The sequence below is a fragment of the Physeter macrocephalus genome, chromosome 12, assembly GCF_002837175.3.
Source record: "Physeter macrocephalus isolate SW-GA chromosome 12, ASM283717v5, whole genome shotgun sequence".
NCBI classification, from domain to species: domain Eukaryota; kingdom Metazoa; phylum Chordata; class Mammalia; order Artiodactyla; family Physeteridae; genus Physeter; species Physeter macrocephalus.
This window is the reverse complement of record NC_041225.1, coordinates 15874232-15901785: the sequence shown is the minus strand read 5'-3', so window position 1 is coordinate 15901785 and position 27554 is coordinate 15874232. Positions and strand designations below refer to the sequence as shown.

Here is a 27554-nt window from a genome sequence, read left to right as displayed (position 1 = left end):
TTCGTGCCCCGGTCCGGGAGGATCCCACGTGCCGCGGAGCGGCTGGGCCCGTGAGCCATGGCCGCTGAGCCTGCGCGTCCGGAGCCTGTGCTCCGCGACGGGAGAGGCCACAGCAGTGAGAGGCCCGCGTACTGCAAAAAAATAAAAAATAAAAGATAATATTTATGCTGAATAAAGATTTAGATTCAAATTTGAGATGGTGTTTGGTGCTAACATTAACTTTGATACCTTTCAGGAGCCCCCGTAGCCCTTTAATTTGTCTCTTGGGAGGAGTAGGGAATATAGTGATAAAACATAGCTATTGAGAGTTCGGACTTTGAGGGCAGACAGACCTGGCTTAGAATTCCCCATGCTGCCACATTAGCTCTGTGACCTTGGGTGAGTTACTCAACTTTGATAAGCCTCAGTTTTTTCATCTATAAAGTGGAAATGATACTTCCTACCTCTCATGGTTATTGTAAAAGTTAAGTGATTTACATAGATTATCTTACTTAACACTTCTTTTTTGGAGGATGTAGGCTAGAAATTGACATCCAGATTGGGATCGTTGATCTCCGAGGGGACGAGGAGAAGGCTGGGTACTGGGCCTGTTTCTCTCCGCTCATCTGAAAGTTCCCAGGGGGCAGGGGCCGTGTCTGATGTGTCTTGTGCCCACAGCACCCAGCACCCTATAGACAATCTGAATGTTTGTAAAGATGCTTAGAGATCCAAGGTTCTGTCCTCGTTCTTAATGTGCAGGCCTGGGCAAAGAAGCATGGCCACTGAGCAAAGGACACAAGGAAGAAAAGCTCAAGCTGACTGCCCAGGTGCCACCAGGGTGCCCCACCACCCTGCAGCACGTCATTGCAGTTTGGCAGGGCTTAGGGGAAACCGGCTCAGACGGCCAGCGCCTCCATTTCCACGAGACCTTTCCTCGGACCAAAAGGGCCCCAGAAGCGGAGCAAGAAAGAACAGGGCCCGGTGGGGTACGGCTTTTGATCCGGGCCTCTCTCCCCACAGGCCGCCGAGAAGGGTCACGTGGACATCTGCTCCCTCCTCTTGCAACACAGCCCAGCCCTGAAGGCCGTCCGGGACCGGAAGGCACGACTCGCCTGTGACCTGCTGCCCTGCACCAGCGACCTGCGGGACCTGCTGGCCAGCTGAGTCTCCCCGCTCCCGTCACGGGCTGCGTGTGGGGTACACGGACTAGCCCTCCAAGCCCCCGCCTCGGTCGGCGCCCGAGCCGCAGGGTGGGATCCTGAGGCTGGAGGACCCCGGAAGAGCCCCATTCTGGCCACTGGGGAAGCAAGGGCGGCGATTTGGTGGGGCTGCCAGTGCTCCAGCCTGGACAGATGACCGTATTCTAAATTAGTTCATGTGGAAACATCTATCCGTTTGGAAAAAATAAAGTTATATCCTTATCTCATCCCACACACAAAAATAAATTTCAAGAAAAGACTCAAACCTGAAGATACAGAAGTATGTGAGCGTGAGAAGAAACTGTGGAGTATGTGACAAGTGAACAGCTGCTTTCTAGCCGAGTGACCTTGGTACAAGTCACTTTACCCATCTGTCCTGCGTCCTCATTTTTTTTTTTGCCTCGCGGCATGCAGGATCTTAGTTCCCCTGACCAGGGATCAAACCCGTGCCCCCTGCAGTGGAAGCGCGGTCTTAACCACTGGACCGCCAGGGACGTCCCCTGCGTCCTCATCTCGAAGGTGGGAGTGACTGCAGTGGGGCTGCCTTGGAGTCCACATGAGGGTGAGACGAGTGAATATCTGGGGAGCGCCGGGGAGGGTGCCCGGCACCGTGGGGGCAGGGTATGGGAGCTCCCACCTCCCCAGAACCTGACCAACACTTGCGTTTATAGTCATTTCATTCATTTTAACCGTCTGATAGACTACAAAGTGCTACTGTTTTGTTGCATCGCTAATTGCTGGTGAGGTTGAACGCCCGTCTTCTGTGACCTTCCTGTCCGTAACCCTTTGTCCATCTAAAATTTTTCTTTTTTGGTTCATAGGAGTTATTAATGTATTCTGGATATTGATGCTTTGTTACATATGTATGTACATAATTATATATATCTTTTTTCTTTTCTCTTTGATGCTGTTCCTTGTCTTAACTCTGTGTGTTTTTATCTGTTCATGGAAATTGGTTACCGCCGGTGTGGACGGCAGTTTGGCAACATCTATTAAAATTTAAGTGAACGGGGCCAATACATTGATTTCTCTGTAGGTCCCTAGAGAAATATTCATCTGTGTGCACAAAGATGTTTGCTTTTGGGGTTTGTTTCTTTTGGCCTCACCGAGCGGCTTGCGAGATCTTAGTTCCCCGAGCAAGGATCGAACCCATGCCCCCTGCAGTGGAAGCGCTGAGCCCTAACCACTGGACCGCCAGGGAAGTCCCCAAAGATGTTTATTTACCGAGGCATTTTTCAGAAATGTGGATTGGAGCATGGGGTGTAATGTTAAAAAAAAAAAAAAAAATGCAGAGATAACCTAAGTTCGCAGCAGGGGGACGGTGAGGTCCTGGCACTTTGAGGGCAGCGTATGCTCATGTGGAAAGAGTGCCGAGCCGTGATTACGTAAAGTATGTAGACACATGTAGGTGCGTACACACGCCACACGGGAGGAGCATGAGGAAGCTGTGTGTTAAACTGTACCCGTGGTTTCCCCGGGCTCCATGACAAGAGTACTTAACCAAGGGGGTCCTGAGCTTGATTTGCTATGTTTGGATTTTTTACCAGAAGTAAATTTTTTCTTTGATAAGTTATACCAGTATTAATACCAATAAGTCTTCTCCTGAGAATTTCTGATGCAGCCTGTCGGTGCCCTCGCCCTCGGACGTTGGAGGAGTCGAGTCGCTGTGTGGCGGGCAGTGGAGTCCAGAGCTGAAGTCCTCCTTGTTCTTGTCAGTTTCCCCTCACTCTCCTCCAGGTAACGGGTTCCCTCCTCAGGACCACCGGCAAGGATCACCTTTGACACAAACACCCTGGAGCATAGGGATGGAGTTTCTCTCCAAAGCTCTGGGCTCCCCGGGTCTCAGAGCTTGGAAGCAGTCACCAAGAAGCCAGCTGTGGGTGGGGCCTTGGGCTGCCCTGGATCCATGGTTCCCCCTCCCGCTGGCTCGTCCTGGTCATCTGTGTTCATGTTGCTTCGAGTCTTATTCACTAGGAAATCTGCTAGCTAGTGAACAAGACTCCAGAATCGGAGCGACACGAGCAGTCAGATTTCCCTTCAAAGGTCAAGGCGGAATTCAAGGCACAGCTGGGTGGAAGATGTGCTTGGTGTCTTAGGGAGAATTAGGAAGTCTGGCTTTGGTAGCTGCAGAGTGATTGCTTTGCAACTGGATTAATGGTTAACGTTCGTACGTGGACCTGGAGCGGATCTGAACCTCACCTTCCTGGCGAAGGGCGTCTCCGTGCCCAGGTCCACCAGGTCCCCGGTGGGTGACCTGCGTGTCGGCCGTGGGAGGCTCTTCAAGAGGCATGAGGGGCCGATGACGGGCTGGGCTTGGCTTGTGATGGTGGCCTGGCTTAATCGTGGACCTTGACCGTCACAGTGGTGAGGGAGCAGGGTGGGTATCTGGGGAAGGAAACCTGAGGGAGCAGGATGGGTATCGGGAAGGAAGCCACCACCAGGAGCAGCCCAGGCGGCCTGGAAACTGGCCGGCAGTTGGGAAATCACTTGATCTCCTCCTGTAGCAGCCAGGAAGCTTCCTGAGGCAGAGGTCGGCCTCTTGTGTCTGTCCTTTAGAGGTCCTCTTTAGGAGTCTGGCTTCCTTTTGCCAGGGCAGTTGGGCTGGCTCTTCCAGGGTCTCAGGCAGCCAGACCTACAGCAACGTGGAGGCTCACTTCTTTTTCTCGAGGGCATCTACGCTTAGGAGAATGAGAGCTATTTCCCCCTGAACCTGGGCTGGTGGCCCAGCACCCAGGATGTGTGTTTATTGGCTGAATCACTTCTGAGTAGGTGCGGGGAGGGGGGGGATGGCACAGGTGCAGGATGGGGGGTGTTTGAGGATGCAACTGACTCAGCTCAAAACAGCTCTTTCTCGCGCCCGCAGTGAGCTGTGTGCCCACGCCGGTACTTTGGTGGGTGTCAACACGTGGAGGCTCACTTCTTTTTCTCGAGGGCATCTACGCTTAGGAGAATGAGAGCTATTTCCCCCTGAACCTGGGCTGGTGGCCCCGCACCCAGGATGTGTGTTTATTGGCTGAATCACTTCTGAGTAGGTGCGGGGAGGGGGGGGGATGGCACAGGTGCAGGATGGGGGGTGTTTGAGGATGCAACTGACTCAGCTCAAAACAGCTCTTTCTCGCGCCCGCAGTGAGCTGTGTGCCCACGCCGGTACTTTGGTGGGTGTCAACAGAGCCACGGAGTTGTCTGGCCGGGGCCCGAGCCTCTGCCCTGCCCCCCCGGCCCCCGACAGCTCTCCTGTAAAAGGGCTGAGCTGCTCGGCTCCTCTCACTGGGGGCGTGAAGAGCAGCGGGGGCCATGGACTTGGTCAGCATCCAGCAGTTGGTGAGGACGTGGAGCGGAGGCCAGGCAGCTCCTTTCTGGTGCCCGAGGACATTTTAGGAGTAGAAACCTGCAGTTCTTTTCTGGCCTGTCTGCCTAGTTCTCGTGTGAGGTGGTGAGGGGTTAGGGAGCAAGAGAGAGACACAGTGAGAAAGGCTGGCGATGGTAGACGAGAAAATCCTTGAGTGTAGTGGGTTTTGCCCTGGACTGTGATGGCCAAAGAGGAACGGGAAGTGGCAGGTTACCCCGGAAGACACAAGTGTGGCTGGGCGTTGGCTGAGCTCAATTGTGTTGATGGTCTTTGCTGGGGAAATGGTCTGGAGGGTCTGGCTGCCTTGGCTGGGGACAAGGAGAAGGGTGCTCGAGTTCCCTGGGCACTGAGAGAAGCAGGCACAGCAGTGACACTTTGGGATGTCTGTCGTGAGGGATGGGCATGGAGGGTAGCGAGGCCCGGGGCCCCACAAGCCCCACCGCGGGCCAGGGCCCTGCTGGCCGCAGCCCAGGACAGCCGCTGCTGGGAGGCGGGTTGCAGGGCCCGGGAAGTGTTAGGCTGCCTGAGTTTGCTTTAGAAGGGAATGGAATGCAGTTCTACGTGGCTGGAAGCCCTAGGCTCTGCCATCGTATCATTCCAGCCTTTTCTCTCCCCTCAACGTGCTTATTCCTCAGGGCTCCCCAGCCGCTGAATCACGGGGCTGGGGGCCAGGGCAGGAAGAAAAGAACGGACCATTGCTTGGTGGGTTCTGCCCTAAGCACAGCCCCGCTAAGTCATTGCATCTTTACAGCTCCAAGAGGTAAGTGCTAGTCTTACCCCATTTTATTATGAAGAAACATAGCTTCACGAAGAGCCAAAATTTGAACGTAGGAATTCAGAATTTTATCCGGGAGGCCTCTCCTCTGTCCCCCCGGGCTTGGGGTCAGGTGGCAGTGTGGGGTGATCTTGTAGGAATGTACGGACAACAACCCACAAGGGAGGCCCTGAGCTCACCTGGACGCAGCCCAGCAGCATAAACAGATGCGGCGTCAGGCCCCGGCCGCCGGGTTCCTGCCCACAGGACAGAGCGAGCGGCAGTCAGCCCCCGGCCTCGGGCGATGCTGCAGGTGGTGAGAGCCAGTGACAAGCACGGGGCTCGGAGCCTCGGAGCCGGCCGGCCGGCCGGGGCTCAGGCTGCCACGGAGCTCTGAGACGGGTCAGGCCAGCCCTCAGATCACATCCAGATCGCTAATCTGTACGTCAGCTCCTGGCAGGACTCCCCTGTCAGGCACGGTTGTGTTTTCTAAGGGCTCCTCCTAATTTTTCTGATTCTTTACCTTTGTCTGTTCCTATAGGTAAGGGGAGAGAGTCGAAAGGAAAGAATTGGGACGTGGACATGGAGTGTCTGATCCTGGAGGCTGGAGCCCCAGGAATCTAGGCCCGGGAGAGGCAGGAACTGGACGAGGAGAGGAGGCGAGTGAGCGGCGGGGGGCAGGGGGCACAGCAGGCGGAGCAGGGGGGCCGCGAGCCCGGGGCTCGGCGTCTGACAGCCTGGGCGCGGCGCTTCTCCCGCGGCTGGGAAGACGAGGGTTAGGACGACCAAGAGCTGCCCCAGGGTTGCCGTGGCCAGCAGCCAGTGGCTGGCGTGGGCCTGTTTCTGCCCGCTTTCTGCCCCAGCTTGAAGGATTCAGCAGTCCCAGAGCTAACTTGGAGAGCCTGGCTGACCTGGAAACGTTGGTTCGAAGACGGAGAGAAAAGCGACTGAAACGCAGAGTCCCGGCCAGGGCACCCGAGCCTGAGGTCAAGGTGAGCGGGAAGGCGGGTGCGTGGGAGTGCCACACCAGGGCTGGAGTTCCTGAGCAGGAGCAACCCACCCCCCCGCCCCCGTCCCTGCGGGAGGCCTGGGGAGGAGTGACACTGCCGCCGCAGCTGCACAGCCCGCACCTGGGGGCCCTCCACCCCCAGCGTTGTTTTCCACGGCTGCTGCCGGAACCAAGTACCCCAAACTGGGGGCTTAAACAACAGCTATTTACGGTCGTCTCAGAGGCTGGAAGTCCAAGATCAAGGAGTCGGCAGGCAGGGTTGGTTCCTTCTGAGGCTCTGGGGGCGGATCCGTCCACACCTCTCCCCAGCTTCTGGGGTTGGTGGTGTTCCTTGGCTTGTGGCCTCGTCGCTCCGATCTCTGCCTCTGAGCTCATGTGGCCTTCTCCCTGCCTGCGTGCCTGTGTCCAGAGGTCTGTCCCCTCTCAAGGACACCACTCGTACTGGACCGGGGCGCACCCTACTCCAGTATGACGGCATCTTAACCGATTACAGCTACAATGACCCCATTTCCAAATAAGGTCACGTTCTGAGGTATTGGGGTTAGGACTTCAACAATATGAACCTGGGCTGGGGGGCAGAACACAAGTCAGTCCGTAACCCCGCCCCGTACCTATTCAGTCAGAATCTTCTGGGGGCAAGTTTTGTTGCTGTTGTTGTTTTTTAATTGATTTCTGTATTTCTGGCTGCGTTAGGTCTTCATTGCTGCGCGCGCTTTCTTTAGTTTCGGCGAGCGGGGGCTACTCTTCACTGACGTGCGCGGGCTTCTCATCGCGGTGGCTTCTCTTGTTGCGGAGCACGGGCTCTAGGCGCGTGGGCTTCAGTAGTTGTGGCACGTGGGCTCAGTAGTTGTGGCTCGCGGGCTCTAGAGCACAGGCTCAGTAGTTGTGGCGCACGGGCTTAGTTGCTCAGCGGCATGTGGGATCTTCCCGGACCAGGGCTCGAACCCGTGTCCCCCGCATTGGCAGGCGGGTTCTTAACCACCGCGCCGCCAGGGAAGTCCTGGGGGCAAGTGTTTAAATCTATTATTTGTAGAAGCCAACAGTGCGCTGGTCCTCCACCAGCTCTTTGGAACCACTTGGCTAGACTGGTGAGGCTGTGTCCCAGAGGCCTAGTGCGGGGGGTGAGTTGGTCTCGTCCTTGAACTTATCCAGCCGCAGCCCCTGGCCCAGCTGGAGCCCGTGGACCTGGAGGCGTTCCTGAAGGCAGCTGCTGAGAACCAGGAGGCCCTGACTGACAAGTACCTGACAGACGGAGGGGACCCCAATGCCCACGACAAGGTAGCGAGGGTGGGTGCAGGCGTGCGGCCTTCAGCGTGGTCCAGTCAGAGCCTAGGCAACCGCAGGGCTTTTCTGTTTTATGGGGCACGGGTCCCATGATGCCTCCTGAGTCTGGAGGGAGAGGCCCTTCACACGACGGGGGAGTAAGCAGCTCTGTTCAGGGCACCAGCTCTGGGAACGGGGTCGCGGGTGGGACCTCCAGGGGTGGCCGTGCTCCCTGCACCTAACTCCCGTCCGCAGCACCCCAACTCCACCGCACGGCCTGGCACTGGGCCCGTCCGAAGGGTCACAGCCAGCTCGTGAACAAGCCGCTGGAGGCGGGTGCCGCCGTGGACGCTCGGGACTTGGTGAGAACCAGGGAAGGGCCATCCCCACGGCAGACCCCCCGCCTGGCATCTCTGCAGGTCAGGGTTACTTTGGTGCTTTTGTTTTGCAGCCGGACGGGACCCCTGTGTTCTGGGCCTGCCGCGGAGGGCACCTGGACACCCTCGAACAGCTGCTTAACCGGGGCGCCCGGGTCAATGCCCGGGACCAGGGGAGGGCACAGGCTGCGGGGCGGCCCGATGCTCTTCCTGGGGTTGGGACACGGCCTTGCCAGCTTGGAATGACACTGACCCTCACCGCTCCCTTAGGTCTGGAGCACGCCCCTGCACGTGGCCGTGCGCACGGCCTCTGCCTGGAACACCTCGTCGCCCGCGGGGCCCGCGCTGACGCACAGGACAAGGTAGGCGTCTGTTTGTCCCGGCTGGGGTGGCTGCACCCCCGGGGGCCACGACTAAGGCAGCCGGAGCTCAGCGAGAGTACCTGCTGACCTGACCCTCCCCGGGAGGCGGAGGTGAGGAGGCCGCCGCCCCCCTCTCGACAGGAAGGGGACACGGCTCTACACGAGGCGGTGCAGCCCGGCCACCACAGAGCCATGAAGGTGCTGCCGCTCTACGGGGCCGGGCTGGGCGTGAGAACGCAGTGAGCAAGCGGGGCGGGCGCTCCGGGGAGGAGAGCGGGGACTCACCCGGCGTCCTCGTGCCCAGGCTTCAGCGACTCCAGTGTAGCTGGCCCAGGGCTGGCAGTGGGGCATCCGGGAAGCACTGCAGGCCCACGTGGGGCACCCCCGTGCCCGGTGCCGACGGCAGCCGATCCTTGGGGCCACTCGCAGCCACCGTTCCATCCCGTCATCTCCGCCCCCGTGCCACTCACGCATCTCACCCGCTTGGTCCTCCCTCGGTCACGACTCCCCGCTCAGGGCTGATTCCGCACCTCCAGGCAGCCCTGTCAGACCAGCCTCCCTGGCTTCCCGTCCCAGGCTGCGCCGGTCCCCGCCGGGGCGCGAGCTGGGGGCTGACGCAGAGGACCCGGGGGTGGCAGGCGGGTGCGGGAAACGAAGCGGGTCCAGACGAGGGGCAGCGGAGGAGCCTGGGGGCCCGGGACGGAGCAGCACGGGAACAGCCTCGAGCTCCCTGGGGCCGGTGCCAGGGCTCCTCGGTGCCCACTGGTCCCCGGTCCAGGAGGTGGCTCGGCTCTGCCCTCCACCGGGGCCCTCCTGCCACCAGGTGGTGACTCGGTGCACGGCCAGCAGCAGATGCCCTTGGGTGCAGGTTTCTCCAGGGGCCTCCGTGCCTGGCGGGTCTGGCCGTCTGGAGGGGGCTGCTGGACGGCTTTGAGCACCCCTGCACAGAAGGCCAGCCCCAGCCTGCTTGCCTCAGAAGCCCCAAGGCCGACGAGCTGGAGCCGTTTATTTTAGGGAAACCTTGTGTCCTCTGGCGAAGGCTTCGGACAGGCCTGCCCCCTGCCCTCTGGTTGGCCGTGTGCTGGCTCCCCTTGTGGGGGGGACGCGCCTGGGTGCTAGGGATTGCTTGCGGCCCACTCAGCTTTTGGGGCGGTGGCCTGTAACCCTACTCTGCCTCGGCGCTGACGTCCCCCCAGCCCTGGTACTAGAGTGCGCGCTCTCACCTGGCCCCTGCAGCCGCGGCCACGCTGCTCCTCCCGAACCCTCGGCGGCAGGACGTGGAGGACTCCGAGCTCACCTGCTCCTTCCCCTCCGCCTGGGGGTGGCCCGAGGCCCCACCTCCACGCTCCCCTAAGGCTTCCCCTCTCACTGTCCTTTCCTGGTCACGCTGCATTGGTGCGGACCTGTGCTGTACTGCTGGCGGGCAGGGGCCTTACCTGCCAGAAGGTGAATCTGAGGACAGCTCTGCCCTACACTGAGAACCACAGGCAGGGGGTTGGGGTCCAAGATGACGGTTAGCCTCCCTCACATAAAGAACCTGGGGTGATATGCATTTTGCAGCAGTTATTTTTAGTCTAACTGGTGGCCCTCTCAGGCCAAGGACAAGGCAATTTCTATTCTGTGAAAAAGCTGACAAGAGCTCCCAACAGGGGCCACACGCCCTCCCTTCACATGGGCAGCTCCTGCCCTGTCCTGACAGAGCCCCGTGCACCCAGATGCTGGGGCCATGGGAGAAACAGGCGTTCAAGTCCATGGACAAGACACTTCCCATCTAGGAAATGGGGACACTTAAGTGACAGACAAAAATACCTTTGTATATGTATCAGTATTTTTTGTTCATTAAAACTGGTTGATTATCCATCACGGCCTGGTTGTTTTTTCTGGGCTGAGAGGGGCCAGTTCCTCAGAAACTCGAGCCTGATGATAACCATGCCGGCCTGACAACCATGGCGGCCTGACAGCAAGACAGGTCCCCAGGGGCAGAGCAGGCAGGCAGGGCGCTCTAGGGCTTCTCAGCCTAGACTGCCTATTAGAATCAAGAGGGAAGATTTTAAAAATCCTCATGTCCAGATGGATTAAATCAGAATCTCTAGGTTTGGACCCGGATATCAGCATTATCATACAGATGACATGCTCGTCTATGTAGGAGATCCTGAGGAATCTACAAAACCAAAAAAACAGGGACTTTCCCGGCGGCCCAGTAGTTAAGACTCCGCACTTCCGCTGCGGGGGTGGGGGTGGGTGGGGGGAGCACAGGGTTGATCCCTGGTCGGGGAGCTAAGATCCCGCATGCCATGCGTCGCAGCCAAAAAAAAAAAAAAAAAAAAAAAAAAAACAGAAAAACCCCACCTAGAATAAGGGAGTTCCGGCAAGATCTCAGGATACAAGACAAACATACAAAAACCTTTTTTCTACATACTGACAACGACTCTGAATCTGAATACTAAAATTAAACACACAGTACCATTTGTAATTGCTAAAAAGAAAACCCACTTAGGTGTAAATCTAATAAAACATCTAAGGACCTGTATGCTGAAAACTACACAACGCTGATGAATGACACCAAAGATTTAAATAAATGGACACATACACATGGATTCAAAGATGCAGCTGAGTAAAGATGTCAGTTCCACCCAAACTGATACACAGGTTTAACGCAGTTCCTACCAAAACCCCAACAAGATTTTTTTTGTATATGTAGACAAGATTATTCTAAAATTTAAAACTAAAACAACTCTGGAAAAGAACAAAGTGGGAGAAATCAGTCCACTTGATTTCAGGACCTATTAAATTGCTATAATAATCAAGACAGTGTGGTACCGGTGAAGAGACAGACACATCGGTCAAAGGAACAGAATAGACAACCCAGAAATAGACACAGCAAATATGCCAAAAGATGCCAAAGTTATTCAACGGAGGAAAGATATGCTTTACAACAAATGGTGCTGAAAGAACTGGACATCTATAGGCAAAAAAAATTTTTAAAGAGAAACTTAAAATGGATCACGAACTTACATGCAAATTAAAACTATAAAATTTTAGAAAAACAAAAGACAATCTTCACAATCAAGGACTAAAGAATTCTTAGACATGACACCAAAAGCATAATCCATAAAAAAAAATCAGTAAGTTGTAATTCATCAGAATTTTAAACTTTCGCTCTGCAAAAAATCCTGTTAAGAGGATGAAAAAATAAGCAACAGATTAGGAAAAAATACCTGCAAACCAAAAACCCAATAAAGCCTAGTATTTCGAATATATAAAGAATTCTCAGAACTCAGCAGTAAAAAAACCAATCTAATTAGAAAATGGGCAAAAGACACCAACAGACATTTCTTTTCACAAGGTGAAACAAGCACATGAAAAAATATACATTAGCGATTATGGAAATGCAAATAAAACCCACAATGAGATAGCACAACACACCTACCAGAGTGGCTAAAATAGAAAACAGTGACAATACCAAATCCTGGAGCAGATGTGGAAAAACACTCACGCATTGCTGGTGGGAATGTAAAGTTCTCCAGGCACTCTGAAAAAGTCTGGCAGTTTCCTTTAAAACTTAAATATGCAGTAACCACACAACCTGGCAATTGCACTCCTAGACATTTAGCTAAGAGAAAAGAAAACCAATGTTTACACAAGAACCTGTAACGAATGTTCATAGCAGCTTTATTTGGAATAGCCAAAAACTGGAAAGTACCCAGATGTCCTTAGACAGGACAGTGAGTATCTGATGGAACACCACACAGCAATCAAAAAGGAATGAGCCATTGACACGTGCAACAGCCTGGAGGAGATTCCAGAACATTATGCTGAGTGAAAAAAGCCAGTCCCAATGGTTACGTACTGTAAGATCCCATTTATACAACATTCTTGAAATGACAAAATTATAGAGATGATGGACAGATTAGTGGTTGCCAGGAATTAGGGGTAGTGGCCGGGGTGGGGGGGGGGGCGCTCTAAAAGGGTCTGTTGGAGGGAGATCCTACGGAGGAACAGTTCTGTATCTAGATTGCAGTGGTGGTTACACAAATCTACATGTGATAAGATGCTATAGAACTATATGCCCACATTGCACCAGTGTCAGATTCCTGGTTTTGATACTGCATTGTAACTATGTAAGATGTAATCACTGAGGAAAACTGGGTGAAGGGTACATGGGACCTCTATCTTTGCAACTTCCTATGAATCTGTTAATTATTTCAAAGTAAAAAGTTACTTAGGAAAAAAAAAAAAAGCAATAGCTCTAAATGCAACTTGGTATCCTGGATTGGATCCTGCAACAGAAAAGGGACATGATGGAAAATCTGATAAAAATCCAAGTAAAGTCTGTAATTTAGTTAATAGTTTTGTACCCATGTTAATTTTTTCGTTTCAATAAATGCACCAAGGTTATGTGAGATAACATTCAGGGAAGGGGGTGTGAAGGGTATATGACCTGTGAACCTAAAATAATTTTAAAGAATAAAATCCTGATGTCTGGACTGATTAAATCAGAATCCCTGGGGGCGTGGGCCCCAGGTATCAGTATTTTTAATTTGCCAGGTGATTTCCAATGTGCAGCCAAAGTTAAGACCCACTGTTCTGGAGAGAGAGAATTTTAAAGTATCTACTTCCCACCTGGGTTTGCTCCTGGAGAGAATCCCTTGAGAAAAGTCTCTCAGGGAGCTTGCCACTGTTTTTTGGCCTTCATTCCCACTGATCCTGGATAAGGACCCAAATGCCTTTGGGAAAGGTTGCAAAAATCCTCCTCCCTCCCCATCCTCGGTCCCCGTGATGCCCTGGTTTCTGCGCAGCTGAAGCACTGTGGAAGGTGAGTTTAGGTAAAGCAGAAGGCGAGACAAATGCCTTCTCGTTCCCGCTTCTCTAAAACCCCAGCGCTAGAACAGGAAAAAAGCAAAGAGCTTGAAATGTTTCAGAGATCTAAGGAAAACTCCGATGTCATGTTCTTTTTTCCAAAGGACGGAGAGGGCTGGTTCACAACCAGCCCTGGCCTCCCTCGCCGCCCTCCGCGCACCTGACAGCCGCACGGCGCCCCCCGGGGCCACGGGCTGCCCTCCCCGGAACCCCACGACAAAGGCTTAGGTGCAGCAGAGCAGTCCCTTCCTCCCACGTGTGACCTCTTCTTAAAACACAGGAAATGACAATACTGTTAGTGGCGACTGAGCCAGGCGGGCGGAGGAGTGGCAGGAGGAAGAGGTTCCTCAGCCCCGCCGGGGCCAGTGCGAGAAAGCCATCTGCAGAGGAGGGAGGGGGGCTGGTGTGACAGACTTGCTTCCAGGTTTGGCACATGGGACAGGCTGGGCGCGTGCTCTGAAGCACGGCATCGTAAGGGCAGCCAAAAAGGTCACCGTGGCCAAGGCCATGGATGTGAACCCCCAGCCCAAACTGGTGCTCCTGGTTTGCTCAGAAAGTGCTGCCAGCAGCAGAAGGCTGGCAAATTAAAAGCAAAGGGAGTACGGGTCACGGCCACAGAAAGGCAGTAATCGTGCACTCACATCGTGGCTTGGCCAGAAGAGGTATAAATACACTGCACTGTCAGAGGGAGGCTGGCCCAGGGACTGGAGGTGGCACTGTTCCTTCCGTTCGGAAGCAGGCCTGGAGGGCTGGCCCCGGCGGATCCCCATCTCCTAAAGGGGGGCAGGACCTGCTGAGGCTCCTGGCACCGGCCTCTGGTGCTGAGGGCAGCCAGGACCCGCGTCCATGAGGGCCATCTAAAACGTGGCCTGCAGGGGGTGGGGACAGGCTGGCAGGAAGCCGCTCCTCGGCTCGCTCCAGTTCCCCGCGTGACTGTCCGTTCCCCAGACTTGGGGCTGCCTGCCAAGCGGTTAAACTCCCGGGTTCCGCCCAGGGCTCTCCTCCGCCGGGAGGCCGGGTCTGCTGTGGCTGGACCCTAGAGGGGAGAGGGGAGGGGGATCAGCGTCAGAGCCAGTACGGGGGGCGGGTCCTGTGACACCAGGTGTTAAGTCCTCTTTAGGACAGGAAGGGGCGGGGGGGGGGGGGGGGGGGGGGCGGGAGCCGGGAGAGGGGAGGGGGATCAGCGTCAGAGCCAGTACGGGGGGCGGGTCCTGTGACACCAGGTGTTAAGTCCTCTTTAGGACAGGAAGGGGCGGGGGGGGGGGGGGGGGGAGGCGAGGAGCCTCGGGCCTCCTCGGGAGACACATCGAGGCAGAGCTGGGAGCGTTTAGTTAGGAAAATGCTCAGCCTCATGAGAGAAAACCACTGCCAGGACGGATGCCATCACTGAGAGGCAGGGCTTCTGCCCGTGGGAGGCCGAGGCGATAAGGCCAGGCAGGAGGCAGCTGCCCAGACAACACAGCAGGCACTGGAAGGGAGCTTTTGTTTCCAAGGCTGAGCAGGCATTTCATGGTCCCTCCTGCCCTCCAGGAAAATGAGATGAGAAGTAGCAACAAGGGACAGGAAGCCCCCACTCACCCCCATGGAGAAGTGCCCCCCATCTGGGGGGAGAGGTCTGCAGTGCCCCCCAGCAGCTAACAGGCTGGCAAAGGAAAGCAAAGAAAAGGTAAAGTAAAAGGCAAGATATTTACCTTGCGTGTTGTCTTAAAACAAAAAATGCTCACTAGTCCACAGTCAATTATCAACTGCAGTTTCCAAATGTGCCAAAGAGGGAAAGGCCTACTGGGAAAGCTAGAGAGAGGAGAGGGAAAGGGGGAGGGAGGGGGAGAAGGAGGGGAGGGGGAGGAGGGAGGGGAGGGGGAGGGGAGGAGGAGGAGGAGGGGGAGAGAAGGGAAGGGGGCAGGAGAGGAAGGACAGGCTGACCTGTGCTCTTGAAACCAGGGCTTCCACGTTCCAATAGGAGTGCGTTCCCAGACCAGCAGGAGACCGCTGAAGCTGTGAAGCAGGAGGGGACTGTTTGCAGGACCAGCACCTGGATGCTGCTTGTGCAGGTGACCCATCGCCTCCCCCAGCCGGAGAGGGAGAGGGAGAGGGAGGGAGAGAGAGAGAAGACCAGCTATGGAGCTGCTCCGGCAGAGCCGCTCCGCTCGGGCAGCTTGGGCAGCACCGCAGAGTCAAGGCCGCGGGGGCGAGAGGGGCCCAGGAGGCTCGGTGTCAAGCTCAGACTCTCCCTGGGAATCCCGCTCTGGGACTGATCGATGTGGAGGGGGTTTTCCGAATGTGAAGCAGCGGACCAGGGTTCCGGAAGGTGTTTCTGTAAAGGGCCAGTCTTCTTAGGCTTTGCAGGCCTCGGGGGCAACGAGGCAACTCCACCAGCAGCCGAGTACAATCCCTCAGCAGACGGGCACCTCCAGTAAAACGTTACGAGGACAGGCAGATTTGGCCCTCATGCCATTTGCCGACCCGGCTGAAGGCAGCTCAAAGTCATCGTGCTTTCCAAGCATTTCAGACACGTCTCTGCTGGGGAAGCTAGAGCCAGAGTCACCCAGAGGATGGCCCTGACTGACCTGCACCGTTTCAGCAGCACCCCGGGGACACGTCCAACACGTGTAGCGACACTGAGCTCCCCAGGCAGCGAAGCAACAGGTGAGCAGAGATAAAGTGCAAGACCCTGAGGGCCGCCCAGGGCCAATGTCAGGCCGCACTGAGGGGAAAATCACCAACATCGTGACTACAGAACAGGGGCTGGTTGGTAATCCGTTACAAAGAGGAAATGACCCATGAGCCACTAAAAACGGTTCTCTCAGAGGACTGCCTCACGAGCCGCTGAAGCCACAAAAGATTAAAAAACCTCTGGGTACGTGACAAAAGATGAAATGAAGGGAAAAACCAGGATTCTTAGATCAAGTTTGTACCTTATACACAACCTGTGCACTCTGTGTGGCGCACGGAGCCAGGAGAGGCTCACACGTGAGAAAACCAAAACCAAGAGGCTCACGTTTTGAAAACCAAAAGCGTCCTGGCTTTCGAGACCCGAGTCTAACGTGATGGTGCGAACCTCTGTGTGAGGGGTGCCGCACAACATAAAAGACCGTCACGGTGGGTAAACAGAGGAGCGGGCTCCGCCCTAAGAGGTGAACGAAGGGTCCGTTCATTCCAAAAGGACTGCGACCAGGCCTGGATCCGGGACCCAACACAACCCCCCAGGGTCCTTCACCAGCACCACAGATGCAGCTCGCAGGAGTGGAGCCACCGACGCAGCTCAGGAAGCACCTTTCCATTATAAAAACACGTTTCCCTTCTCAAACGTGGGTCCGGTAACCAAGGGTGCGCCCAGTCTCCAAGCCAGAGTGCCCGTCTCTCCCGGCCTCCGACTCTTCACCTGTAAAATGGGCGTGACAACTACCACCTCTCAAAACTTCAGGGACGTTTTCTTAGATGAGTCAGGACGAGGAGAGCCCTTAGCACAGTGCTTGGCACGGGAAGTGCTCAGTAAGAGCTCGGCGTCCCCACTGCAGGGTAAGGGGGATGGAGCACAGGCAGTCAGGCCCCTGCAGTTCCTTCCACGGCCTCTCCCAGGCCCCGCCAAGCCCCGGAGGACCTCAGACCCCAACCTAGGAGCTCGGTCAGCATAAAAGTACCTTCTTGAATAACAAGGACAAGGAAGTTCCCTGATGTGTTTTACCACTCCCACCCAAAGCCCACCCTTCACAGGCTCCTTTTTTATTTTCCCTCCTTACACTCTAAGGGTGGGGTTTCCCATCCCACTCGGCAAAGTCTGTTTCTTCCTGCTCCCGGTGGAACGCCTGGATGGGACCAAACGCCTCAGGAGGTGCTCTTCTGGGTTTTGGGGATGGTGTCCACCAGCCACCTACCTTCTGAGTCAGGCCCACTGGTGACCCAACCCTAACCCCAAATGACCCAATACAGCGCCTGAACGTGACCGTACTCCCATTTAGCAACTACGGCTGACCCTTGAACAACTCAGGTTTGAACTGCGGGGGTCCACTTATATGCAGATTATTTTTCAACAGTAAATACTACAGCACTACACAGGCTGTAGCTGGTTGAATCTGCGGATGTAGAACCACAAATACAGAGGACCGACCACGTTATACACAGATTTTTGACTGCACAGAGGGTTGGTGCCCCTAACCTGCTGTTGTTCAAGGGTCAACTGTATTCTCTGATTAAATCAACCCACCCTACAGGCCCTGGAGAGAAAATGCTGACTCACATGCTCTACCCAAAATGTCAGCTCAGCGTTGACGAAGTTATTAAAAACACAAGAAGGGAGAGAGAAAAGGACGGGGAGACAAAGGGAGAAAGAACGAACGTAGGGCAGGGTGAGGGCAGAGAGAGCAGGTCTGTGTGGGCAGCCAGGACGGCAAAGGGAACGCTCGCCCTGGGGTCGATGCTGCGGGATGCAGCCGCACGGGGCTCACCTGTGGCTGCGGCTGTCTTGTCACCAAGGAGCCGGGTCTGGCTGCCTGGGACGGCCTGGAGGTCCGCATTCTCAGGGGACTGCGGCACGGCCTGGGCTCGGGTGGCCAGGAGTGCGTTGAGGTACTGCAGCCGCGTAACCTGGGGCACAGGAAGCATCGCACCTCACGCAGCTGGACGGAGAAGGTGAGGTGAGGGGCCACACCCCTCCCTCCTGCCCTCAAGCCCCCGAACCAGGGTTGGGGGGGTGGGGGGAGTGCGGGGTGGAGGCGTTGTTAAGATCTCCAAGGAAGCTGGGTGCTTAGGCCACCAGCAGAGAGAGGGGCCAGGCCGTCCACCCTTCACAGCAAGTACAAGGTCTTGCTCTGGGAAGTCTCAGATAGACTCAATCAGAATTTATTCTCAATCCGTTCAAATGTGTGACCAGCTGGTCCAGCCCTCGGGGACGCAAAGCTGGTCAAAAGCCAGCACCAGTGAGCAGCCCAGACGGTCACCTTGATGAGCTGCAGGTCAGAGAGGGCCCTCACGGTGTAGTCAGGACAGTAGGCAGACAGGCGGGCGCCTTCGGCGGGCTCGGGCGGCGGGTCGTGGCGGATGGACTGGAGCGAGGACACCGGGGACTGGTGAGCTATGAGAGGACAGTGGGTGACGGAGCAGGCCAGCCCCACCCAGCCTCTGAGCTCCACCCCACAAACCACCCTGGTGAGGGAATACAGCCAGGGGCTCTGAAAAGGATGGCAAACACGCTCCTCCCGGGAAAAGTTGTGCAGGGGTGGGGAGAGCAACAAAGATGAGCCCCGAAGACATGCTGCCCCACCCTCCACGCAGCCCGGAGATGAGAAGGGCCAGCGGGTCCCAAGGCAGACTGCCTTGCAGGAGGCACGGGCTCTGCAGGAAGGACAGGCCAGACGCGCGCCACTGGAGAGCCTCGGCAACGCCCATCCAGCCGCCGACCCCTGCCTCCAGCTCTGGGACAGCTGCAGCTTACCCGAGGACGGCGCCGTCAGGGCGGACACTCCGTAGTAGGTGAAGGCCCCATTCTCGAACTTCAAGCCCTCCTTCCCGATCTCCACCTCAACCCTGCCCTGGGAGGTCGGGGAAGAGGGGGAGGAAAGAGGGACAGGTAAAGAAAGAGGTGGACAGGTCATCCTTCCTGCCAGCAAAGAGACCAAGGAGAGCGCACCGACCCCACTTATCCAGGGCGGGTGCACCTGGATGTTCCTTCCTCTCCTCAGACCCTCCCCACTTCCTAAGCAAGTGGCAGGCTCCAGGCCGGGCTCGCAGGTACCTGCAGGATGAGGATGAAATAGTCCACCGGCTGGCTGCGCTGGTACAGGTAGTGGTGGGCGGCCAGGCGGTCGCTCTCGTCAAACCTCACTTCCTGGTTGACGCTGGGATGCTTCAGCAGGTGCAGCAGGACCTTCTCGGAGATTCGCAGCGGGCTGAATACATCCACCTCTGCCCCACGGGGGAAACAGGTACGGGGACAGTGTCCAGCAGGCCCAGAGCAGCCCGTGTAACCGCCCGCCTCCCGCTGCATGCCTCGGCTCCCCCAGCCTCCCCCAACACCCGCCCGGCCGCGGCTCCCCGCCACCCACAGAGGAGCCGCCTTCAGGTGACCCGAGCTGCTGACAGGGTGGCAGAGAGAGTCGCCGAACTTCTCCTGGACACCCTCCTGCTTACTGGGAACGGGGGGGGGTGGTCTCCTGAGCCACTGGCCGGTGAGCAGGGACGAGGCCCGCCCTCGCCCTCACCTCGGGAAAGAAAGCGCTGGGTGGCCAAGAGCAGCTGAGGCGAGATTCTCACTTTATAGTCATCGTCAGACACCTTGAACAGGGAGAATTCCTCTTTCTGCCTGAGGGGGGCGCTCAGAGACGCGGGCTTCTTCTTCACCGCGGTGTCTCCTGGGGCAGGGAGAAGAGGGCCCGCTTAGGCTCCAGCAGCCCTCCATCAACGTGACCGGACCCAGGGGCACGTTGCCTCTCCCTCCCCACAAGGCCTCGGGGCTCCTGCGGGGGGACAGCGTCAGGGCACTGCTGTCTTGACGGCACCTGGTGGCCACTCCACCCAGGCAGAGATCTGGTGCCCGGTCAGAGGGGCGGCAGCTTGCATTCCAGCGATGTCCCGAGAAGTAGCAGAGAGGCCTGCTCCCTCCTCGGAGCTGGGAGAAGATAATGCCGATATGATAGCAGACAGCTTATGTAAAACAACAGGCCCCTCGCTAGAAAGCACATGTTCGAGGATTACTGGTGCCAAACAGCCGCCAACCTTCAGACCCCGTGCCTACGGCAGTCTGAGATGCCAAACCAAAATGCTGCATTTGGGGGACAGATACGTGGGCAGAGATTCACTTCCAAGCTCACAGGGCGGGCAGCTCAGTATCCCAGGGGGCCCATGTGAGGCCCGCCGTCAAGGATGGGCTCTGCGTCTGCCCTGAAGAGCGCAGCTGCCAGCCCAAGAGTCAAGCCCTTCTAAAACACAATCACAGGCCCCACTATCATCTGTTTGGGGCAAAACCTCTCAGCAGTAAAGAACGGGCTTCTTTGAGAAGACACTTCTATACAACAGAACAAGAGAAAGCCAACGGACCAAGGAAGATAAAGACTGGGAAAAAGCCCGTTAAAGGCAGAGCCCCGGGCAAGCCCTGGGATGCAAAGCCACCCATGGGACGCGCCCCCGTGGCTCTGCGTCCAGGCACAGGTGTGAGCCCTCCCTCCTGCAAGGGGCAAGCCCGGTTCACGCAGGGGTAAGGAGACGGGGCCTGGGTACGTGACGGCTCTGACCCGAGATCCAGCCCCGCTTCTGACAACACAGACACCCGCCATCCTCTGATACACACACGCCTCTGTAAGCTCGAAAGACCAGCTGAGCCGGAAAAGCGCCAGGGCCAGGACTCACTGTACATATCAGACTCATCCAGGATCTCGGACTTGATGATCTCCTCGATGACGTCCTCCAGGGTGACCAGGCCCAGCACCTCGTAGAAGGGGTCACCTTCGCCCTCGTTGTTCACCTTCTGCACGATGGCCAGGTGGGACTTCCCTGCGGGGAGGGACACTTGAGTTACAGCTTGCTAGGGGGCCTCCTGTTTTCCTTAGTCCCATGTGACTGGCCCACCACAAGGACAGAAGCTGATGTCTATGTTCCCACAACACGCCAGGCACCAGGAGACTCTTCCTAGGTGCCTGTGAAGAGTAAGTCTCGGACCCAACATCCACCTGCCCAAGTACCCCCAGGCAGCGGCGGAGCTGGAGTCACCCCAGGTCTGTGCGACTCCACGCCGTAAACGTGGTTTAGACAAGGATGCATCCGGGCCAGAACAGACACTGTATGCAGCAGCAACTGGACCATGGACACAGGGCGCCGACACCAAAGACGCTGGCTCCCGGGGGACAGCCTGAACGCGGGAGCCGAGAGGGAACACCCCGCCTGAGTCTCCAAAGGGAGCGTTCCCAATTTGAAGGCTGCCCTGTATTTCCAGAAGCCGAGGTGCATGAAAGTCACCCAGGGGGACGAAGATGATGATAATCAGCCAGTTAGAGCCCAAACCGTGCGGGAGGAAGAGCAGGAAGCTGCAACTCTTCTCCTTCCTCCTCTGCATCCCCCTCAGGTGAGCTAACTGCTTGTTTTACGAGAAAATGTAAGCTTGAGAAAAGCCCAGCCTCAGAGTGCTGGGGAATGTTAGGGAAACTTCAAGAATATACTGTTTCAGGTAAGTGCTTTTTCTCCATAAAGCTTTATGCTTGTCCAAAAGACACAGAATGTGGGACGTCCCTGGCGGTCCAGTGGATAAGACTTCGCCTTCCAATGCAGGGGGTGCGGGTTCGATCCCTGGTCGGAGAGCTAAGACCCCGCATGCCTCAGGGCCAGAAAACCAAAACATAAAACATAAGCAATATTGTAACAAATTCAATCAAGACTTTAAAAATGGTTCACATCAAAAAAACCATTTTTTTTAAAAAACAGAAACAAAAAGAAACAGAATGCAAGCCATACAGGTAATTTAAAACTTTTGAGTAGCTACATTAAAAAAATTAAAGAGACAGAAATGAAATTAATATTTTATGATGAACTCAATATAATCAAAATATCATTCAACATGCAGTCAATATAAACATATGAATAGATATTTTTCCTTTTTTGGGTACTAAGTCTTTGCTATCTGGTGTGTGTCTGGCACTCACTGCACATCTCAATTCAGACTGGTTACCGTTCAAGAACTCAGCAGCCACATGTGGGTAGTGGCGACTGGACTGGACTGTGCAAGTCTAGGATATGGAACTGAGAGCAAACTCATCTCAACCATGCCCCCCCTTTTTAACAGTATTTTTTTTTCATTGAAGTAGAGTTGATTTACAATATTATGTTAGTTCACACTGTGTATAGCAAAGTGTTTCAGTTACACATATTTTTTCAGATTATTTTCCATTATAGTTATTACAAGATTTTGAATATAGTTCCCTGTGCTATACAGTAAATCCTTGTTGCTTATCTATTTTATGTATAGTAGTTTGTGTATGTTAATCCCATACTCCTACTTTATCCCTCCCCCCCTTCTCCTTTGGTAACCATAAGTTTGTTTTTTATGTCTGTTTCTGTTTTGTATAGATTCATTTGTATTATTTTTTAGATTCCACATAAAAGTGATATATAATATTTGTCTTTCTCTGTCTGACTTCCTTCATTAAGTATAATATTCTCTAGGTTCATCCGTGTTGCTGCAAATGACATCATTTTATTCTTTTTTATGGCTTAGTATTCACTTGCATATATACCACGTCTTATTTATCCATTCATTTGTCGACGGACATTTAGGTTGCTGCCCCTTTTTATTACTAGTGAATAAAGCATAGGGTAAAAGCCGGCCTGCACCTGCACGTAAAGGGGTGCTTGCTTCAAGAATCCTTTGGTAAAGCAAAAAGTCAAGTTCACCTCTTTGTGTGAATCCTACTTTACATACCTTGGGTTCAATGACAATGTAGTGATTGGGTTTAGAAGCACATGGTTTGGAAGCAGCTGGCATGCCTCTGCCTCATTCTTTCAGCATCTGTGCCCCCTGCCCCGCCCCCAGTAATCAGGTATAGGAAGACCTCTGCTCCAAAGTTGGAGGGAATGAAAATGTCAAGAGTCAAGCAAAAGCTATTATTATTAGACTACTAACCAGACGATCAAGAAAGGAAGGAGGCTGTAAAAGAATAAAAAGATCACATTTACTGTATGTCATCAAATCCAAGATGTCATCAGTCATGAGACATCCTGGTTACAGAGATGTTAAAATGCAAAAAAAAAGTGCATCTGAGAATTGAAGAAATGCAGTACAGGCCTACGTCGTTTCAATGTGCTTCGCAGATACTGCTTTTTTTTTTCCAACAAACTGAAGGTGTGTGGCAACCATTCGGCGAGCAAGTCTATCAGCACCATTTTTCAGACAGCATCTGCTCACTCTGTGTCTGTGTCACGTTTTGGTAATTCTTCCAGGTTTTCAAACTTTTTCATTATTATTATATCTGTTATGGCGATCTGTGATGTTACTATTGTAATTGTTTTGGGGGAGCACCACCAACTGCACCCACATAAGACAGGGAACTTGACAGATACTGTGTGTGTTCTGACTGCTCCACCGACCGGTCATTCCCTGTCTCTCTCCCTCTCCTCTCCTCTCTCCCTGTTCCCTGAGACACAACAATATTGAAATTTAGGCCAATTAATAACCTTACAATAGGCTCTAAGTGTTCAAGTGAAAGGAAGAATCACAGGCCTCTCACTTTTTTTTTTTTTTTTTTTTTTAGCTAGAAATGATTAAGCTTAGCAAGGAAGGCATGTCGAAAGCTGAGACAGGCTGAAAATTAGGCCTTGTGCACCAAACGGCCAAGTCGTGAATGCAAAGGGACAGTTCTTGAAGGAAATTAAAAGAGCTACTCCAGGGCTTTCCCTAGTGGAGCAGTGGTTAAGAATCCACCTGCCAATGCAGGGGACACGGGTTCGAGCCCTGGTCTGGGAAGATCCCACATGCTGCGGAACAACTAAGCCCGTGCGCCACAACTACTGAGCCTGCGTGCCACAATTACTGAAGCCCGCGCACCTAGAGCCCATGCTCTGCAACAAGAGAAGCCACCGCAATGAGAAGCCCACGCACTGCAACAAAGAGTAACCCCCGCTCGCCACAACTAGAGAAAGCCCACACGTAGCAACAAAGACCCAATGCAGCCAAAAATTTAAAATAAATAAATAATTTTTAAAAATTTTTAAATAAAGAGCTACTGAGCCCACGAGCCACAATTACTGAAGCCCGCGCACCTAGAGCCCATGCTCTGCAACAAGAGAAGCCACCGCAATGAGAAGCCCACGCACTGCAACAAAGAGTAACCCCCGCTCGCCACAACTAGAGAAAGCCCACACGTAGCAACAAAGACCCAATGCAGCCAAAAATTTAAAATAAATAAACAATTTTTAAAAATTTTTAAATAAAGAGCTGCTCCAAAAAATAAAAATAAACAAACAAGCAAATAAATAAATAACTGTGCTACTCCAGTGAACACGTGAATGGTAAGAAAGCCAAACAGCCTTCTTGCTGATATGGAGAAAGTGTGAGTGGTCTGGATAGAAGATCAAACCAGCCACAACTTTCCCTTACCCAAAAACCTAACCCAGTGCAAGGCCCCACCTCTCAATTCTATCAAGGCTAAGAGAGGTGAGAGGGAGCTGCAGATGAAAAGTTTGAAGCTACCAGAGATCAGTTCATGAGGTTTAAGGAAAGCTGTCTCCATAACATAAAAGAGTAAGGTCAAACAGCAAGTGCTGATGCAGAAGCTGCAGCAAGTTATCCAGAAGATTTAGTTAAGATCATTAATGAAGGTAGTTACACTACACAACAGACGTTCAATGTGGACAAAACCACCTTATATTAGAAGAAGATGCTATCTAGGACTTTGATAGCCAGAGCGGAAAAGTCAAGGCCTGGTTTTAAAGCCTCAAAGGACACGCTGACCCTCTTGTTATGGGCTAATGCAGTTAGCAGGTGATTTTAAGTTGAAGCCAATGCTCACTTACCATTCCAAAAATCCTAGGGCCCTTGAGAATTATGCTAAATCTACTCTGCCTGTGCTCTATAAATCGAACAATAAAGGATGACAACACATTGGTTTACTGAATATTTTAAGCCCACTGTTGAGAGCCACTGCTCAGAAAAAAGATTCCTTTTAAAGTAGCACTGCTCCATCGGCAATGCACCTGGTCACCCAAGAGCTCTGATGGAGCTGTATAAGGGGATTAATGTTATTTTCATGACTGCTAACAAAACATCATACTGTAGCCCATGGATCAAGGAGTCATTTCAACTTTCAAGTCTTATTATTTAAGAACTACCTTTCATAAGGCTACACCTGCCATAGACAGAGATTCCTCTGATGGATGTGGGCAAGTCCATTGAAAACCTTCTGGAAAGCATTCACCATTCTAGATGCCATTAAGAACATTCATGATTCATGAAAAGAGATCAAAATATCAACACTGATAGGAGTGTGGAAGAAGTTGATTCCAGCCCTCATGGGTGACTTTGAGGGGTTCAAGACTTCATGGAGGAAAGTAACTGCAGATGTGGTAGGACGAGCAAGGGAACTAGAATGAGAAGTGGAGCCTGAAGGTGTGACTGAATTGCTGCCATCTCAGGATAAAACTTTAACGGACGAGGAGTTGCTTCTCACGGATGAGCAAAGAAACTGGTTTCTTGAGATGGGAACTACTCTTGGTAAAGATGTTGCAAAGACTGTTGAAATGGCAACAAAGGATTTAGAACATCATATGAACTTAACTGACAAGGGGTTGGGGTTGGCAGGGTTTGACAGGACTGACTCCAATTTTGGAAGAAGTTCTACGGTGGATAAAATGCTATCAAACAGCGTTGGGTGCTTCAGAGAAATCGCTGGTGCAGGGAAGAGCCAACTGATGTAGCAAGCTTCACTGTCATCTTAAGAAACTGCCACGGCGACCCCAATCAGCAGCCACCACCCTGATCAGCCAGCAGCCACCAACATCGAGGCAAGACTCTCCACCATCAAAAAGTTTATAACTGGCTGAAGTCTCAGATGGTGGTTAACATTTTTTAGCCATAAAGGTTTTTCAGTTTGATTTTTTGGGGGACCACGCTGCACAGCATGTGGGATCTTAGTTCCCCAACCAGGGATCAAACCTGCACCCCCTTCAGTAGAAGCACAGAGTCTTAACCACTGGACCGCCAGGGAATTCTGCCACGAAGTATTTTTAAATTAAGATAGGTACATTGTTGGGACTTCCCTGGCGGTCCAGTGGTTAAGACTGCACTTCCAGTGAAGGGGACACGGGTTCAATCCTTGGTCGGGGAACTAAGATCCCGCATGCGGCATGGCACAGCCCCCCCCAAAAAAGATATGCACTTTTTTTTTTTAGACATAATGCCAACTGTACACTTAACAGACTACAATATAGCATTAAACATAGCTTTTTTAAAACAGATCTTTATTGGAGTATAATTGCTTCACAATACCGTGTTACTTTCTGTTGCACAACAAAGCGAATCAGCCATATGCATACACATGTCCCCATCCCCTCCCTCCTGAGCCTCCCTCCCACCCTCCCTATCCTACCCCTCTAGTGCATTGCAAAGCACGGAGCCGATCTCCCTGTGCTACACTGCTGCTTCCCACCAGCCAACTATTGTACACTCCGTAGTGTATATATGTTGATGCTACTGTCACTTCGCCCCAGCTTCGCCCTCCCACCCCATGTCCTCAAGTCCATTTTCTGTGTCTACCTCTTTATTCCTGCCCTGCAACTAGGTTCATCAGTACCTTTTTTTTTTTTTTCATACACATGTCCCCATATCCCCTCCCTCTTGAGTCTCCCCCCCATCATCCCTATCCCACCCCTCTAAATCATCACAAAGCACAGACCCAATTTCCCTGTGCTATGCTGCTGCTTCCCACCAGCCAACTATTTTACACTCCGTAGTGTATATATGTTGATGCTACTGTCACTTCGCCCCAGCTTCGCCCTCTCACCCCATGTCCTCAAGTCCATTCTCTGTGTCTACCTCTTTATTCCTGCCCTGCAACTAGGTTCATCAGTACCTTTTTTTTTTTTTTTTAGATTCCATATATATGAGTTTGCATACAGTATTTCTTTCTCTTTCTGACTTACTTCACTCTGTATGAAAGACTCTAGGTCCATCCACCTCACTAAAAATAACTCAATTTCGTTTCTTTTTATGGCTGAGTAATACCCGTGCCCCCTGCATTGGCAGGCAGATTCTCAACCACTGTGCCACCAGGGAAGCCCCCAGCATTTATTGTTTCTAGCTTTTCTGATAATGGCCACTCTGACTGGTGTGAGGTGATACCTCATTGTAGATTTGATTTGCATTTCTCTAATAATTAGTGATGTTGAGCATCTTTTCATGTGCCTTTTGGCCATCTGTATGTCTTCCTTGGTGAAATGTCTATATAGGTGTTCCACCCATTTTTTAACTGGATTGTTTGTTTTTTTGATATTGAGCTCCATGAGCTGTTTGTGTTAATCCTTTCCCTGTTGTTTCATTTGCAAATATTTTCTCCCATTCTAAAGATTGTCTTTTTGTCTTGTTTATGATTTCCTTTGCTGCGCAAAAGCTTTTAAGTTTAATGAAGTCCCATTTGTTTATTTTTGTTTTTATTTCTGTTACTCTAGGAAGCGGGTCAAAAAAGATCTTGTTGTGGTTTATGTCAAGGAGTGTTTTTCCTATGTATTCCTCCACAGGGGCCACTCCTCATCGCGGTGCGCAGGCCTCTCACCGTCGCGGCCTCTCTTGCTGCGGAGCACAAGCTCCAGACGCACAGGCTCAGTAGCCATGCTCACGGGCCTAGTTGCTCCGCGGCATGTGGGATCTTCCCAGACCAGGGCTCGAACCCGTGTCCCCTGCATTGGCAGGCAGATTCTCAACCACTGTG

General features: G+C 53.3%; 3 protein-coding genes across 11 annotated transcripts in view; 2 read left to right on the top strand and 1 right to left on the bottom strand.

Annotated features, from left to right (window-relative positions):
* The window catches only part of ANKRD39 (ankyrin repeat domain 39), a 5017-nt gene extending 3607 nt beyond the window's left edge, over positions 1-1410 (top strand). The window contains exon 4 of the mRNA XM_024129858.3: positions 1000-1410. Within this exon, the coding sequence (XP_023985626.1) occupies positions 1000-1143 (144 nt within the window). The 3' untranslated portion in view covers positions 1144-1410. The remainder of the gene's footprint in view (positions 1-999) is intronic.
* Positions 1411-4658: 3248 nt separating this feature from the next.
* Positions 4659-10301, top strand: ANKRD23 (ankyrin repeat domain 23). Its single transcript, XM_028497135.2, is given in 11 exon segments — positions 4659-4686; positions 5828-5903; positions 5905-5944; positions 6145-6273; positions 7443-7581; positions 7809-7915; positions 8005-8109; positions 8201-8237; positions 8240-8292; positions 8434-8544; positions 8597-10301. Coding segments are annotated over 11 exon segments (1455 nt in total). The 3' UTR covers positions 9227-10301.
* Positions 10302-14018: 3717 nt separating this feature from the next.
* CNNM3 (cyclin and CBS domain divalent metal cation transport mediator 3) overlaps positions 14019-27554 on the bottom strand; it is a 34672-nt gene continuing 21136 nt past the window's right edge. Inside the window, exons 2-9 of one of the 9 annotated variants that reach the window (XR_008618807.1) lie at positions 20494-20637; positions 19350-19499; positions 18884-19053; positions 18584-18680; positions 18090-18223; positions 17598-17736; positions 14731-14794; positions 14105-14188 (exon numbers count right to left, since the gene is read on the bottom strand). Coding sequence is in view for 7 of the 9 variants with exons in the window: in XM_055088906.1 (XP_054944881.1) it covers positions 17407-17736; positions 18090-18223; positions 18584-18680; positions 18884-19053; positions 19350-19499; positions 20494-20637 (1025 nt within the window). In the remaining 2 variants the exon portion in view is untranslated. The other 8 variants (XR_008618806.1, XM_055088909.1, XM_055088912.1 and 5 more) reach the window with 8 other exon arrangements.